An 18,048-nucleotide genomic window follows, 5' to 3' on the forward strand; every position below is an offset into this window, starting at 1 on the left:
AAAGGATGCTCAACATCACTAATCATTAGAGAAATGCCAGTCAAAACTACAATGAGTTATCACCTCACACAGTCAGAATGGCCACCATCAAAAAATCTACAATCAGTGCTGGAAAGGGTTTGGAGAAAGGGGAACCTTTTTTCTCTGTTGGTGGGAATGTAAATTGATACAGCCACTATGGAGAACAGTATGGAGGTTCCTAAAACCTAAACTAAAAATAGAGTTACCACCCTACCCAGCAATCCCATTACTGGGCATATACACTGAGAAAACCATAGTTCAAAAAGAGTCATGTACCACAATGTTCATTGCAGCTTTATTTACAATAGCCAGGACATGGAAGCAACCTAAGTGTTCACTGACACATAAATGGATAAAGAAGATGTGGCACATATATACAATGGAATATTTCTCACCCATAAAAGGAGACGAAATTGAAGGGTATTTAGTGAGGTAGATGAACCTAGGGACTCTCATGCAGAGTGAATTAAGTCCGAAAGAGAAAAATAAATACTGTATGCTAACACATATATATGGCATCTAAACAACATCCACAACAAAATGGTTCTGAAGAACCTAGGGGCAGGACAGGAATAAAGACGCAGAGGTAGAGAATGGACTTGAGGGCATGGGTAGGGGAAAGGGTAAGCTGGGACGAAGTGAGAGGGGGACATGGACTTATATATACTAACAAATGTAAAATAAATAGCTAGTGGGAAGCAGTCGCATAGCACAGGGAGATCAGCTCGGTCTTTGTGACCCCCTAGAAAGGTGGGATAGGGAGGGTGGGAGGGAGACTCAAGAGGGAAGAGATATGTTGATATATGTATATGTATAATTGATACACATTGTTATAAAGCAGAAACTAATACACCATTGTAAATCAATTATACTCCACTAAAGATGTTAAAAATAAAATAAAATAGAAATTCTAAAAAAAGCAAAAAAAAGTTCTTGATGGCCAAAACTAGAACTATTAGAGCAATAAAATAATTAAAATAGTATACTTTATAACCCAAAGTATAAAATAAATATCCATTAATCTACATTAAAATAAATCAATCAATAAATTTTCCATTCAGAACTCAAACAATGTATGTAACTCAATAAACCAAAAAATGTATATAGATCAAGGCGGTGGAGCACAAGTTCCATTCCTTAAGTGTGTGCTGTCGATAGTGACTTCCTTCTAAAGTTTAAGGAGAGAAAATGTGTAACTTCACAGTTGAGCATTCGGACAAACACTAGTTCAGTCAGGTAATCACAGTTAACATCAGCAGTGATATCTCTTGTTGATAGTATCTGCCTGTGATATGATGTAATGAGAATAGAAATTTACCTTAAGTTCTTGCTACCAAAAACCCATAAACCCAGAACTAATTATGCGGAAAAAAACTCGACAAACCACTATTGTGAGACATTCTACAATATAGTTGACAAGTACTCTTCAAAACTTTCAAGGTCATACAAGGAAAGAAAGCCTAAGAAACTGTCACACCTAAGAGGAGTTTAAGGCAAGTAAATGTATTGTGGCATCCTGGATGGAATTCGGAAACAGAGAAAGGACATTAAGTAAAAACTGAGAAATTTTGAATAAAGTATATATTTGGTAAGTAATAATGTATCAATATTAGTTTGTTAATTGTGACAAATGTGATATACTGATATAAAATACTAACTATAGGGGAAATTGGGTATGCGGTGCATGGAAGCTCTCTGTATGATCTTTAGAATTTTCTTTAAACCTAAAACTATTCTAAAATAAAAGAGGTTATTTTTAAAAATACTTTATTTGTTGAGACTTACTGACTCTAATGAGTGTATAACAAATACTTTTGCAAATCAAGTGGTTTACAATTAACTGCTTTCAACCACATCAAAGGAAGCCCTTAAGTTGTCCCACTGATATATTGTTTAAAAAGTAATTTTTATGAATGATTACTGTGCTTTTTGTCATGTAGCTTAGAATTTAGAGTATTGAATGGTATTGTTATATCAAAATTCCTTTTGGTCCCATCTATGTGTTTATGTAAAGAAGTATTCCCTGCACTTAGATTTATACAAATGAGAAATAGATCTGGTATTGGTTCTGAATTTTGTCTCATTCCAGAAATAAAAAATATTCATTAATGAGCATATAAACTAATTGCGTGGGGAAAAATAAGCACAGACTGCATTGGAGATGCTTTTCAACTAAATGTTTACCTTTTTGTTTAATGATGTATATTTATAATACATTTATGCTATTGTAAGTATTTATATACTAATAATAATTTTAATAATTCAATCTAGAAGAAAAATTTAACTCAGTCTCTTTTGATCACTGGGGAATTTAAAAAACTTTTAACTTCAGCATGTATATATGTTTCTGTTGCAAAGTAATACCAGAGTGTAAAAATGTTTATGCATGAAAATATATGATATTAAAATAAAATTTGTGATGAATGTAGGATATATACATATACATTTATAAATATAATTTTATATGTAAAATATAAAATTTATATTCAAGTTCAAAAAATTATTTTAAATTTCCCATTTTTTTTTAATGGATGATGGCAGATGTCAAATAGGTATGGTATTTTATTTCATTGGATCCACTTAAAAGAGAAATGCAACCATCTCATTTAAAAATTTCAGCAGTAACAGTACAAAGGAAGTTACATCCTGTGCAATTACATACATTTGTAATGAAAACATTTTGAGTCATGAAGAGATTAGTGGTAAGACGGGAATAAAACACAGACCTACTAGAGCATGGACCTGAGGATATGGGGAGGGGGAAGGGTAAGCTGTGACGAAGTGAGAGAGTGGCATGGACATATATACACTACCAAATGTAAAATAGATAGCTAGAGGGAAGCAGCCACATAGCACAGGGAGATCAGCTCTGTGCTTTGTGACCACCTGGAGGGGTGGAATGGGGAGGGTGGGAGGGGGGGAGATGCAGGAAGGAGAATATATAGGAGCATGTGTGTATGCATAACTGATTCACTTTGTTGTAAAGCAGAAACTAGCACACCATTGTAAAACAGTTATACTCCAATAAAGATGTTAAAAAAAAAGAAAACATTTTAATATCACCCTAAAAGTTGTGAGTGGGTACATTAGTATTTCAGAATACTCCTTGTGGACACATGAGACAAAATTTTTGAAGCAATATATTCAAGCTTAATGACTTTCATTTGTAGATATCTACCACACCTACAACTTATGTCCTCAATAATATGTCAAGATTTATAAAATAAAGCATATTAGTATCCTAGATGTTGGTACAGTAGTTAGAGAAACACAGGTAATAAGCTCTTATAGTTTTTTATAGTTCCCAGAACTAAGTCTTCTTTTCATATTGAGAAAAGAAAAGCCTCATTAACTGAAGCTCCTTAGGAGACATTCTACCCCAGTTTTGTTTGGCCAAGAAGTTACTTAATGGAAATTTTACCCCTTGCTTCTCAAAGTGTAGTCCATGTACCAGCATCATGGGCATCATCTGGGAACTTGTTAGAAATGCAGAATCTCAGGCCCTACTTCAGACTTACTTAATCTGAATCTTCATTTTAATAATACCCCTAGACCATTCATAGGCACATTAAAGTTTGAGTTCTAGGAAGGCTTAGGCTGTACAATCTGAAGTCTAGGACTAGGGCATTAACTATTAGTACTTAGGGAAAGATTCTATAGTGCAGCTCCAAGGGGAGCCAATTATTTATAAATATTTTGAATGTACTTCAAAAAGCAATTTAAACTACTTTAGGCAATTATTTCTTATTTTATGATTATTTTTACAGTTATTTTAACAAGGATCCCAATGTAGGCAATTATTGTATAAGAACACATTTTAATTAGAAATCCTAATATAAGCAGTTATTATCACATTAGCTCAATGAAATCTTTTCTAATAACCATTTAAACTCATTACCCTTGAATTCTTGTCAATTCACAATTTAACTTATCATTTTAAACAATTTGCTTTATAATTAACAGACCAAATAAAATGATGACCTCTTAGAATATAAGTACTGGAGAAAATTACAAAGATCTTATCTAGGGCCAAAGTAACACTTAAAGGGATTTTTCAATGGCTTTAGAATACCAAGGAAGAATAAGAAACCTTTCTATTTCTTTGAAATTCTATCTGTATAGACCACAATCCCTTTCACATACTTGCTGCTAACAATAATTGTAGGAAGACTAGAGTCAGTGGCACCCCTAACAGCTGAGTTGATATGCTACCATCATTTTCCTGTAGAGTCTCTGACATCAGACAAAACCTATTGAAATGGACTTATGGGTCCAAGGCCTGTGGGGATCCTCCTGTGGCTGAGACTGTGATGCTGTCTATTGATCTTAAATCTCCCCAGGAACACTTCAGAGTCTATGGGTACAAATACAGGAGGTCCACTCTGACCTGTTGCCAAATACTTCTGAGTTTGTTTCTTGAGAAATTGATTTCACTGGGCCAAAGCTCCCAAAGTAGATGAATGCCCCTACCTCTATACAATACCCCCATAGAAATGCCTTTTTTCCCTACAGCAGAATCCAGAAGTCCTGAAGTCCTGAATTCAACTGAAGTATCCCAAGAATTGGGGTGTGGTTACACAAAGCTCACCAACCCAACTCTTGCACACTGTACACTGAATTATTTATACTCATTAGGATGAACTGTAATGCTTAAGTTCTGATTGCACTAAAGCTCTTATCTGCTCAGAAGACAGAAATCAAAGACAATTGTGTTGTTGCCATAGAAATCAAGGACTAGCCTACACTTGAGGGGAAAAGGGGTTTTAATACACTGAGACCCCCACCTCCAGTACTTCCAACAGTGGGAGTTAAGTACAACTGTGAGTTTGACAAGGAGTTATAACAGTTAGTGCAGGATTTAAATAAATTTGTTGCTTGAAAGAAAGTAAGATCCAGGACAGATGTACATGCGTAGGAAAGGGGTAGGTGTTGACCTGGAGGGAAAATTGCTCAAGGCTCATTGCCAAGGTCTCATGTATTAGTCTGTTTGGGCTGCCATAACAAAATACCATAGACTGGGTGGCTTAAACAACAAAAATTTACTTCTCACAATTTTAGAGACTGGAAATCCAAGATCAAGGTGCTTACAGAAGACCACCTTCTTGCTGTGTCCTTACATGGTATAGACAGAGTATTAGTGTCTCTTCCTCTTCTTATAAGTTTGCTAATCCTATCATTGAGGCCCCATCTCCAAATATCATCACATCATGAGTTAAGGCCTTAATGTATAAATTTGGTGTGAGGGTGGACACAATTCAGTCCATAGCACAACCCATTTCCCAAGCCACACTGGGATGGGTCAATGTGAGTTAGGATCTAAGAAGAGGTAATATATATACATCTAGAATAATGGAGTCAATCAGCCCTGTTTTTTCATGCATCAGAGTTAAAGAATTATCATCAAAAACATTCAACTTTTTCTTCACAGCTTAAACTAGAGATATATGTAAAGAATAGCTCTAGAATGTCCCCGTCTTCATGGCTCTGTGACTTCTAGCCATTGAGTCATTCATCCCAACAAAAAGCTGGAGTATTAGAAGTCTATGTAGTGTCTGCCACATGTATAAATAAAAAGAACGTTGATACTGTCTTGGATAGTACTATCCTGTCATAGCTTCATCGTGAGAAGTAGCTTTGTAAGAAACTGAACCCTGATGAGAAAGTCCACGAACTCACATAAAGTGGCTACACATTCTTTCAATGGGATTTCTGAATGGACTGCTCAATTATCAGAGCCAGGCCAGTAATCCCAGCTCTAGTCAGTATTTAGATGGGCAACTCTACTGGGTGTCAGTCATAGTGAGAAGTTGCTATTATTCCCCAGTGCAGCAAACCAAGGAAAGTGATGAACTCAATACGATATGATGAGGAAATGGAAGTGGGGGCATCAATAACTTTCCTTAAAGATCACTGTAACTGTGCTGCCTAAAAACTTATGTTTTAAAAGTAGAGTGCTAGGCCAGTGACCAAAAACCTTAGATATGGAATGGTCCTTGCTTTCTTCGAGATTGAGTTTGTACCACAGCTCCATGCAATGTCATTATATATGTTCAGCTCAAGGAATTTAACCGGAATTTGTTAATAGATGTATGGTCAAGTTAATACATGGAAAAATCAAGGAAGTGCAGTTAGTTTTGAGATTTTCTGGGTGAATCTGAGGTGTAATAACTGTTTTAAAGGAGGACAAGAAACCTGAAAGTTGTGGTCAATGGGATCGCAAAGGCAATTGGCAAGATGTGGGAGTCAGTTTGAAAAATGAATAAATAAGGCCAATACGAAAGAGGAGATAGCATATAAGAAATATATTTGGCCTTAAAATCTTTGTAGTTTGGATAAAGCACAAGGTGGGATAAGTGAAAACAGTTGGGAAATGTAATACCTCAGTGGTATTTAAGAGACCTTTCCTGCACACTGCATAATTTCTAGCTGTAGTGGCACTGGAGAAATACTTTCTAGGACAACACCAAAGTCCTTCCTGTAGATACTCAATGGGACTATTATCAAATTCTTCCTGCATCAACTTTAATTCCCAAGAAGGTACATTGGTTAGGACCTGTCAGTTGTTCCAGATTCCCTTGAAGATGGTGACCTGCAACAAAAGGAGGTCAGAAAGCTGTGTTTTCAGGAGAGGATATTTGTGTTGGTTTCTAGTACAGAGTGAACTTTGATGCCTTGGAACATTTGACATACTAGTCTTACCCTACTGGTTACCCTTATGGGGTGAGATAATTCAAAACCATGAATATGAAAGGATAACTGTAAAAGAGGCTGGTTTGATTCTCTGTGAAAGATTTTCATAAACGAAACTCAACAACAGGGGATGATGTAAATATACCAACAAGTTGCAAAAATTTAGGAATAAAAATTTTGAAAGGGGATAAATTATTACTACCTCATCAAAGAAATATGAACAAATCTGAAATCAATTGGCAGTCACATAGCTCTATGAGTAGTATCAGAGAAACACAAATTTTAGAAGAATAAAAACTTTTAGGTTGTCTTTCAAAATAATGATGTGGAATTGCTGGGGACAATATTGATTACTCCAGTATCCATTTCAATCCTCTTTCATTGTATAGGACCTATGCAGTTTTTGTGGGATTGACCTCAACCCCAACTTCGGGAGTGGCACTTGATTAGCATGAGCCAATTATTCAAATAGATTCACTTTGTTAATGAGTTTGTTTCTGAAATAAGTATATAAAGTGAAACTAAAATAAGTGGACACAGCATAGTCTTTGGCCATAGTACAAGGACAGGCAAATGACCTATGAACTTCCCAATCAAAGTAAAGCAATATTTTGATTAAAAATTGCTCTAAAAAGTTTTCTTTGTCACTGGATATGAATAAGGGGGCATATAACTCCCAAAGTTGCTGACAGCCATATTGTAACATAAGCTTCGAATGAAACTGACAACACAGAGAAAATAGAAGATGGAACAAAAGTAGGTTTTTGCTGACAGCACTGAATATATTCATTTATTAAGGCTGTCATAAAAAAGTACCACAGATTCAGTGGCTTAAACAACACAAATTTATTTTCTCCCAGTTCTGCAGGCTATGAGACCAAGATCAAGGTGTCGGCAGGGTTGATTCTTTTCTGAGGCCACTTTCTTGGCGTTCCAGATAGTCATCTTCTCTATCTTCACATGGTTGTTCTTCCAGGTATGTCTGCATTCTGATCACCTCTTCTTATAAGGACACAAATTATATTACATTAAAGCTTACCCATGCAACCCCATTTCACTATAAATACCACTTTAAAGACACTACTCCCAAATACATTCACATTATGAGGTATTGGGGGCTAAGACTTCTACATACGAATTTGCAGGGGAAACGATTCAGCCCATAACACTGAGCACTTAGATTAAGCCCAATCTGACACCCATTAGATTATTCAAATAATTACCCAATAAATTACTGTTATTTTAAATCAGTTTTAGATTGCTTTCCTACTGATATAACACCATAATAGTGATCTTTTAAATAATTATGCAATATGGTGGAAAAAACTATAAGTAACAAAAAGGATACAAACAAGATACAAAATAAATGTCACTTTATGCAAAACTAGATAAGATTTGTTAACAAATTGGAGTCACCCCCAAAAATAACTCTTTAAGCTTAAAATAAGTCACTATTTCTCCAAGCTAAGTCTCCAAATCTAAAAGAGCCTACACATGTGTTGGAGACATTCTTATTATATGTATTTCTGTGTAGTTGTATACCAAAAAAAGATGCCTGTGTGTTATGTGATTGGCAAGAGGTGTGTATTTAGGATTATATATCAGTGAATATGAATATCAGAAATATACAGAAAAATATTTATGCACATAAATATATTTGCATATGAATATAAAGGATTTCTGTATCCACATCTGTTTTGTGTGAACTTGTGTGTGCAAAAAATGTGAAAAACCTGTGAAAAATTAAGAGGCACCTAAGCAGGGAAGCTGAGGGGTGGAGCTAGAGAGCCTGAGAGGGTGGAGGTGGGAAGTACCTGCAGAGGAAAAGACCACATAGAGTTTCCAGAGATCTAAATTTTGGAAAGGAGAGGAGCAGCCTAGGAGTGGCTCCAGGGCAATGGAGGCTGGCAGCAGAGTGTTTAGTAATAAGGGGAGTACTCTTCACTAACGGGAAACTAGGAGCCTAGTCCTATGCAGAAAGAGGAAGGAGACTACTGCACCAGTAGCGGCTGGTGGGAGACCCATGTGACAGAGAGGCAACCACCACAAACAAGGAGGCAGAGGGCCCTTGAGCCCAGCACTGAAGTCACGGCTGCCATCCACCTCGCCTATCACACCGCCCGCGCCCTCCTAAACAGGCTCTTCGCCTAAGGATCCTCCCCTTCCAGCTCTTGCAAACACCCGGCTCCTCGTCTGCGGATCCTTCTTGGACGCAGGCTCACCGCAAAGGAAGCTGCGAGGTGTCCGATTTGCACACGTGAAGCCCGAGATCCGGGGCGGTGGACGCCAGGCAAGGCAAGGCCATTGGTGGGCGCTGGGATGGAGAAGGGGGATGGGATGGACTCCTGCAGGAGGTAAGGGGTGGAGGCGAGCGCCGGGGTGGGAAGGGGGAGTGCAATGGGCAGTAGGAAAGGGTAATAGCGTAAGGAATCAGGCAAGACATTGAAGGTGAGCACGGGGAGGCGAGGGCGCTGGGGGCCAAGAAAGAGAGTGGGGGTGGACGGGGGCGTGTGGGTAGCAGACTGGCGTGTTCAGAGCAGGAGGACGGTGAGTGAGTGCATGCGGGTCAGGGCGGTGGAGGGATAGGGGTTTTGCAGGGGATTGAGAATGGGCGCCAGTGGCGGGTGACGGAGGCTGGGGTCTCTGAACAAGGAGGTAGCCCGCCCCCTCCTGCAGAGTTCCTAACCCCAGGCAGCACCACGGCCGCTGCCGCCTTCTCCCACAGCCTCAAGGAACCTAGAAGGGAGAGCACTTCCAGGCACACAGCTAGGACTTCCAGCATTGCTGCCAGGCTCATGGGGAAATTTTAGGCGCTGGCGCAGGGTACGTGGAGACGACGCTGTCGGGAGAACTTCACCTTATGGCATATTGAATGTTTCTCTCTTATCTTCTCTCCTCCTCCTGCAGACATGAAAACCCCCAACTCGCAGGAGGCCGAAGGGCAACAAACCAGGGCAGTGGCAGGACGGGCCACTGGGTCTGCAAACATGACGAAGAGAAGAGCCTCCCAAAAGAAGCAGAGAGGCAGACCTTCGTCCCAGCCCCGCAGGAACATCGTGGGCTGCAGGATTTCACACGGATGGAAGGAAGGCGATGAGCCCATCACCCAGTGGAAAGGAACCGTTCTGGATCAGGTGCCTATAAATCCTTCTCTTTATCTGGTGAAATATGATGGAATTGACTGTGTCTATGGACTGGAACTTCACAGAGATGAAAGAGTTTTGTCTCTTAAAATTCTTTCCGACAGGGTGGCATCATCTCAAGTCAGTGATGCAAACCTTGCAAATACCATAATTGGTAAAGCTGTGGAACATATGTTTGAGGGTGAGCATGGTTCTAAGGATGAATGGAGAGGAATGGTCTTGGCCCAAGCACCTATCATGAAAGCCTGGTTTTATATTACCTATGAGAAAGATCCTGTCTTGTACATGTACCAGCTTCTAGATGATTATAAAGAAGGAGACCTCCGTATCATGCCAGAGTCCAGTGAGTCTCCTCCAGCAGAGAGGGAGCCAGGAGGAGTTGTAGATGGCCTGATAGGTAAACATGTGGAATATACCAAAGAAGATGGCTCCAAACGGATCGGCATGGTCATTCACCAAGTGGAAGCCAAACCCTCTGTGTATTTCATCAAGTTTGATGATGATTTCCATATCTATGTCTATGATTTGGTGAAAAAGTCCTAACTGTTAGGGTAAACTTTGCCACATTTGTGAAAACAAATGTGTACTTTGTAGACATGCAAAATAATGTTACTTTTCAGTGTATTGAAAGCTTTAGGGTCCCTGTTAATCCGACATCTTTGCCAGCATAACTGTTGTTTTGTCCTGAAAAATACAAATTTATGTGGCCATGACACGCTGTGTGTAAGGAATCTGTCATGTTGAAACGATTGGGTGTGTTTGGTGGATGGGGCATGAAAGGAAGGAACAGCTGTAAATTCAGGCTGTGAATAAAGTTCAGCTAGTATCATAATCAGTCATCTAAAAATGGAATAGGACTTAGCTGGTCTGGTCTAGGGAGGGGGGAGGAGAAGGAACTAGAGATGGGCTGGGGGGGAAGGGAGAAGGGGAGGTGGCTGCTTACGAGGAGGTGGGGAGGGGTCAGAAATGGAGAGGCTCCCTGGCGGGAGGGATGACCTAAGAGGGGGAGGCACCCAACTGGGAGGGGGTGAAGAATAACAGAGAGAGAGTGAGATCTTGAGGCTTAGAGGAAAGCAGACAGAATAAATTGAGTAGAGAGGGACACAAAGACGTTTAGAAGAGATCCAGAGCAAGGGGGAGAAAGATGAAGTTGGCAGAGATCTGGGGAGAGGCTAAAAGGATACTCAAATGGAGGTCTATGCATGAGTGAAGGGCCAGAAGGGGAGGGACACTGAGGAAGGAGGAATTCCAAGACGAAAGACTGACAGAGGGAGTGAGAATACAGAAAACAAGATATGGGGAGTGGGGTCCATGAGAGATGGGAAGACCCAAGGAAAATTAGAACTTCTGGCAGTATCCAAATTGCCCTCCCTAGCTCTGTGCACAAAGGAGGTGGCAACAGTCAAAGCAACCAGATGGATTGGAGCTTCCCTAGAAGGACAGTTTGACAGGAAAGTCTCAAGAGTTAAGCAGGAGCCAAGTTTATACCTAAAAGGCTTTTATAATATCGGTGAGTTCATGCCACACCTGCTGAGCAGAACCCCAACCCTCAGCCTAAACACGCTAACATGGCACTCGATAAACAGGGGCCTGGGGACAGCTTCCTCATATTTTCCAGAGGACCCAAGAGCAGTAAATCTCAGACCTGAAGGTCTTGGTTCCCTTCCCCTACACTGAACAAAAGATTCTTGTGGGGAACGGGTCAGTGGGGGTGCTCAGAACTTAAGAGATGTGCCACTTTGCATTTGGAAAGCATTTTATCCAGAAAAATGGAAACTTGCTAAACCCAGGTACAGCACTCTCTTCACTGTTCTTCCTCCTCCTGGACTATACCTGGCCTCCTTACAGAGGAGGGGCATCAGAGGATTGAGCTTAATGTTTGTCTCCCGGGCGTGGGGAATACTTGACTGTCCATGCTTCTCTCAGCAGTTGCCTGAAACCACAGGTGGCTCCACCCAGTGCTTCACCAGATGGAGGTCTGCTGCCTCCAGAAGCCCCATTCTGGCTATATTCTAACAAAGCCAGTGGCTACTGATCTTTCACAGGTACCTCCTGACCAGTCTTGCCCACTTCACACACACGGGGAGCTGTGATGGAAGTTTGTGCAGCTCTATTTCCAGGTGAGATAGATGGCATGTGCAGTTGGGAGGGGAGTCGTGACTTGGTATAACTAAGTTCTTCGACTGTATGGTGCCACATAGGTGGTTGGTGGGGAGAGGGTGTGATAACCCCCAATAAATTCCCTCAGAGATACAATGTCCCAACACATGGGTCTTTGTCCTTCTCTCCTTCTTTCCCTTCCCCGGTCCAGCTGTGGAAGTTTCCTTCAAAACCCTCTCTCTGGTTTTCCCACTCCACACTTCACTGAAATATACCCCTACCCTCAAAGAAACAGTTCTGGTGACTCCCCACTGCCCAGGCTTCCTTAACTCCAGGCATAGCAGGGAGAGAGGTAGGCAGGGAGTTTCCAGGAGTTGACAGAAGTTGGTAATTCCAGTTCATTCTCTCCACCCAACACGGCCTGAAGCTGTTTGCCTCAAGAATTACACAAGGCAAGCCCACCTCACCAGAACAGGGATACGTTTTCTTTCATACATCACATAATTCAGTCTAGCAAACACCTGCAGGCCACTCATGGGCCAATTTCAGCCCGCTGTCATATTTTGCTTGATCGTCATGTTTTTATCATTCCCCATTTTAAAATTAGCTACTTAGACATTGGGGTTTCCACATTTCAAAAAGCCACACTTCTGGCTTACCTGAAAAACTAAAAGCAAAAACAATAGACCAAGGATTAGGGCCCGCATTCCAACAAGGATACAAGCAGCTGGCTCTGAGGAAGGGCTCAGCCATTTTAGACTCAGAATGCTCTCTCAAGGGGGCCACACCCCCAGTTGGCCTGCTTCGCTCTAATAAAATGACCAGTTGTCTCCTGGGGGCACTTGCATTGGTAGTTTTGGGGCTAGACCCAGGGAAAACTGCCTAGCCCCCCTTTGGCTTACTTTAACCCCATTTGCTTTTTAATTTATTTGCTCTATCTTCATCTCACCAATACTTACTTCAGGTGGTCTCTCTTCCAGGCAGTCTTCTAGACACGGGTCCTTATGATATGGTTATAAACAAAAGAAACAACTAAATAATCTTATCTTCATGGAACTTTCATATTAGTGTGGGAGACAGACAGTAGCCAAGAGACAATAAGTAAAATATAAAGTATTTTCAAAGTGATAAGTGTTAAGAAGGAAAAAATAAAGCAAAGAACAGGGGGACTGAAATTCCAGGGAGGAGGCTGAAGAGAGGGCCTCACTGAGAGCCTGGTTTTTGAGTAAAGACCTGAAGGCAATGAGAGAACTGGCCCTGTGGCTGTCTGGGGAAGGAGCATTCCAGGTAGCAGGACAGCAAGTGCTGAGGTCCCAAGGCAGGAGTAGGCCTGGCATGTTCAAGGAACACTGAGGATACCAGCTTGGCTGGTGGTGAGTGAGCAAGGTAGAGAATAGCAGGAAGTGAGTTCAGAGAGGTGATGGGGATCTGGGAGAAGCAGATAGCTTGGAGCCTCGGAGGGCCTAGAATGAGATTTGACTTTTACACTGTGTGTGATGGGGAGCCATTCGAGTATTTTCAGCAGAAGCACAACATGGTTTTTCTCATATTTTAACAGGATCACTGGAGACTCTGGAGTATAGTCTGTAATTGGGTACAAAGATGGAAAACAGGAGATCAATTGGCGACTATTCCAATAATCCAGGTAACGGATATGATGGTTTAAACCAGTCTGGCAGAAGTGAGTGCAATGTGATATGGGTCTCATTCTGTCTATATTTTTCAGTGTATCTTGCCTGATTTGTCCTTAGACAAGATATTTGTTGGAAGAGACGTGTCAGTGACAATGCTAGGTTTGCTAATATCCTTAAGACACACAATTTCCCATATGAAAAAACAGATGAATCATTAGGGCTCTTCCTTCCTTAGGCTGAGTGTATAATTCTGATGAAGGGAGATTGAGAAACTGACCAAGAAGACCTGTATACATTCCTAGTGTTGCTTCACCTCCTTGGAATGTTCTCTTCTCCTTCTATTGGAAACAGGTAAGAACTAAAGGTTGCTATCATGATAGCAGCAGGTACCCCAAACAGAGTTTATCATCGGTTTAAATCAGTTAGTACAGAATTTAACATAATTAGCTATTTAAAAGGAGGCTGGTTTTGGACAGGTCTTAAACTTTCTTATTTGTATAGATACATATACTAATGTAGAATTGTTTTCAGTGCATTGCCTAGATGACATTCCATCTCCCTTCCCCAAGCCCAAATGATATCGTCCTTTCTGAATTAAAATGGAGGTAGGTATGATATTAGTGATTAATTATCAGTTATATGATCACACAATCTGTCTTGGTTTGGGCATGCATTACATTTAAAGGAATATTGTCAGATTCTCCCAACGCTTTGCCCCAGGAGACAACTACAAAATGCCACTTTGGAATGGCAAAAGTTTCCTTTCATGTCTTAGAGATGACAGTACATCCCCTAATGACCCAGGTCCTGTATTTATCTTGAAGAAGTAAGGCCAGGTCATGGTATACCTATAATGGCTGTTCCTTCTCTTCCAGATTGAAATTGTGCCACAGCTCATCATAATGTTTTGGTTGAGGTTCCAAAGGACCAATAATTAAAGCCCTTTTTCTCCATGCAAGTTTGTAACCATTTGAGAGACAGGCAAAATAATGACACAAATGGAGGTCAAAATATCTCCTTTATAATTGATAAAAGATGGCTTGGAGGACATACTTAACTCTCAGGACACAAGTACTTCCTCATACTTCACCCAGTCACAGGCAAAGCTGGATATAACTACAGGTGACACTGGCCTACAAAATTTTCTCTATGTTTTAAATAAATTAGATTGTGCCTAAAAGAGATAAATACAAAAAACAATTCAAAAGTTTTCTGACATGTCCAACCTCTTAATCTCACCACTAAAGAAGTCACTGGGAGATATGAAGCCAGGGGAATGAGTGTCCTAGTTGACAACCACTATATATAGTACTTGGTAGAAGAAACAAAATGAAATCTCCTTTTAAAAAATATTTTTAATTTTTATTTTATTTTCAAAAATTTTTCATTTTATTGAAGCATATAATTGGCATATAACATTAGTTTCAAGTGTGCAATATAATGATTTGATTTTGTATATATTACAAAATGATTACAGTAGTCTAGTTAATATCCATCACCATTCATAGTTACTATTTTTTTCTTGTGATGGGAATTTTTAAGCTCTACTCTCTCAGCAGCTTTCAATATGCAATACAATATTATTAATTATAGTCATCTTGCTGTACATTATTTCTATATGACATTTATTTTATAGCTGGAATTTTGTACCTTTTGACCCCTTTCACCCATTTCACCCACTGTTTCTTACGTTGTGCAGTTAACATGTTGTACAACATACCTGGGTACAATATGCAATGGGTTATAGTTTAAAGGATTAATATTTTCAGTGTGGCTTTAATGTCATTTTTTTCGACATCTTTATTGGAATATAATTTCTTTACAATGGTGTGTTAGTTTCTGCTGTATCACAAAGTGAATCAGCTATACATATACATATATCCCCATATCCCCTCAAATCAATTTGAGAGGATTCTGAAATAAACCATGAACTGCCTAGTTCACTCATTAAAGAAAAAGCAGTCGATATTGAAGGAGGGCCCTCACGAAGTGTGGGCATGACTCCTCTGACTCCGCTATAATCTTCTTGTATGTATCATGAAGGAAGAGAAGTACACCACTAGTTGACCAAAAGAGTGGCTAATAAACTCACTGGCTTTAAAAAAGTGTAAAATGTAGGTAGAGGAAAACCCTTTTGCTAAATCAATTTAAAATATTGGATAAAATATGACAGAATGGGCTTCCCTGGTGGCGCAGTGGTTAAGCATCTGCCTGCCAATGCACAGGACAAGGGTTCGAGCCTTGATCCAGGAAGGTCCCACATGCCGCGGAGCAACTAAGCCCGTGTTCCACAACTACTGAGCCTGTGCTCTAGAGCCCTCGAGCCACAACTACTGAATCCTGTGTGCCTAGAGCCCATGCTCTGCAACAAGAAAAGCTACCACAATGAGATGCCTGCCCACTGCAACGAAGAATAGCCCCAGCTCACCACAACTAGAGAAACTCCGTGCGCAGCAACAAAGACCAAACACAGCCAAAAATAAATAAATAAAATAAATAAATTTATTTTTAAAAATATGACAGTTCTCCTTTTAAATATATAGCTGAACTTTAAAGGTTGTGAGAAAAATCCTCAGGGACCAACGATGAAGAAATAACTGAAAACAAAAGCAGTAAGCACATGACCTGATGCTTTGGCAGCTGGGGAGAGAAATGTGTTATCTCAGTAACTAAAGGATTTAAGATAGAAGATAAGGCCTTAAGTTGATTAAATTGGGTGTTGGGAATGAAGATTTCCTTTCAAATCTCCACATAATAGCTGGAGTCATCTTTTAAAAATATAAATGAGATTATATCACTTTCTTGCTTAAAACTCTCCAAAGGCTTCCTATTGCAGTTGGTATACAACCCGATCTTCTTGCTTTACCCTGCAAGCCCTAGATCATGCATTCTCAACCAGGAAGACATTGCCCACAAAGGGGAGAAAATTGATCCTTGGTATGGGAGGTGAAAAAAACTTAGCTATTAGAATGGTTTGTGGTCTTCCAAGGCTCAAAATCTTATTACTTAGAATTTAATTACTCTCACTGGGTTTTCTTAGACATAGCATGAGCAACATTGACATTGAGTACATAGAAATATACAAACTATATGCAAGATCAGTGTTACAAAATCCTAGCAAAAATAATGGCTGTGATTGGAGGGCTTTCGATTCATTGCTCATTCCTGAAGGCATATCTTGGGAAGTGACTTATGTGTGCCTATTGGCTGCCATTGAAGGCCTTTATATTTTGTCCTCTATGTCCTTGTATATGACTTGGGCTTTGAGAATTAAATAAAAATAGTATTTATTTAATTCTACAAAAGTTATTTAGCACATCATTTATTATGTCAAATGATGAAAAGAAAAAAAATGAAAAGAAAAAATGTCAGTGATATATGAATGAATATCTAGCAGCTAGTTAAAACTTATTTTCTCATCTCAAGCAAAAGTTAGAAGTTGAATTCACTGAAAATAACTTTTAAGAAATTAAAATTTTCAATTGTTTTGCTTTGGGTAGAAAAATAGGTTTTGAATTATTCTTAAAAATTTGATTACACTGATATATATATATATAAATTGTTAATTTGCAATTCATAGATTTTATACATTATAATTTATATAAGTAAATAAATTCTATTAAAAGTCACTCAACAAATACAGTTAAGTTACATGTTAATAGTTTGTGAATTTTAAATTTAACTTCTATCTTCAAATTTCATTTATTCTTAATCTCACATAAGGCTTGTTATTTTTTATGTATGTGTGTATTTTTATGTATAAAGCACAAATGCACATACATTTATTAAACAGACTCTTTGCCATTTCAGATACCTTCCATTTCAAGTATTAGAAAACACAGACTCAAACTGCTGTACCTGTAAAGAAGTTTCTTATCTCATAACTTGGAGTCAGAACTAGGACTCCAGGAATAGTATGATCAGCAGCTAAATGAAATGATCAAAGGGCTCAAAGTATTCTCATTTCCTCCTCTGCCATATTCAATGTGCTGATTTTGCCCTCAGGCTGGTTACACAGATTCCAAGGGTCATATACAGAAATAGCATAACCCTAAAGAAGAAAAGGAAACATCGTTTTCTGTTTCCCTTAAGAACAAATTTCTTTCAGAAGTACCCCAACATATATCATCATGCTAAATTGGCCAAGATTAGATCATATGCCAAATGCTAAGCCAATCACTTGCAGGGGGAATAAGATTATCACAATTAGCTTAGAGTAACCTTTTAGAGTGGGATGAATATTGAGAAGTCAGTGGCCATGACCACCTACAGGTACAGAATGTGTCACTAAGACAACAGTCTCCCTCTTTTGCTTAGCTTGGCTGTGATCACTTCTCTGTGCTGCTTTGTCCTCTGTCTCCAAATGATGATAAGGTGAACAGAGCAGCTTGATCTTCTTATCCTCTCAGCTTAACTCATGTCCAGTGGACAAGATCACTTACTTCATACCCAGAAGTTTG

At 39.5% G+C, this 18,048-nt stretch overlaps 1 protein-coding gene across 1 annotated transcript; it reads left to right on the forward strand.

Annotated features, from left to right (window-relative positions):
* Positions 1–9,032: 9,032 nt before the first annotated feature.
* Positions 9,033–10,658, forward strand: LOC131747786 (spindlin-2). Its single transcript, XM_059049802.2, is given in 3 exon segments — positions 9,033–9,065; positions 9,619–10,386; positions 10,389–10,658. Coding segments are annotated over 3 exon segments (927 nt in total). The 5' UTR covers positions 9,033–9,043; the 3' UTR covers positions 10,526–10,658.
* Positions 10,659–18,048: the final 7,390 nt, after the last annotated feature.

Source organism: Kogia breviceps, chromosome X (assembly GCF_026419965.1).
Source record: "Kogia breviceps isolate mKogBre1 chromosome X, mKogBre1 haplotype 1, whole genome shotgun sequence".
Lineage (NCBI taxonomy): Eukaryota > Metazoa > Chordata > Mammalia > Artiodactyla > Physeteridae > Kogia > Kogia breviceps.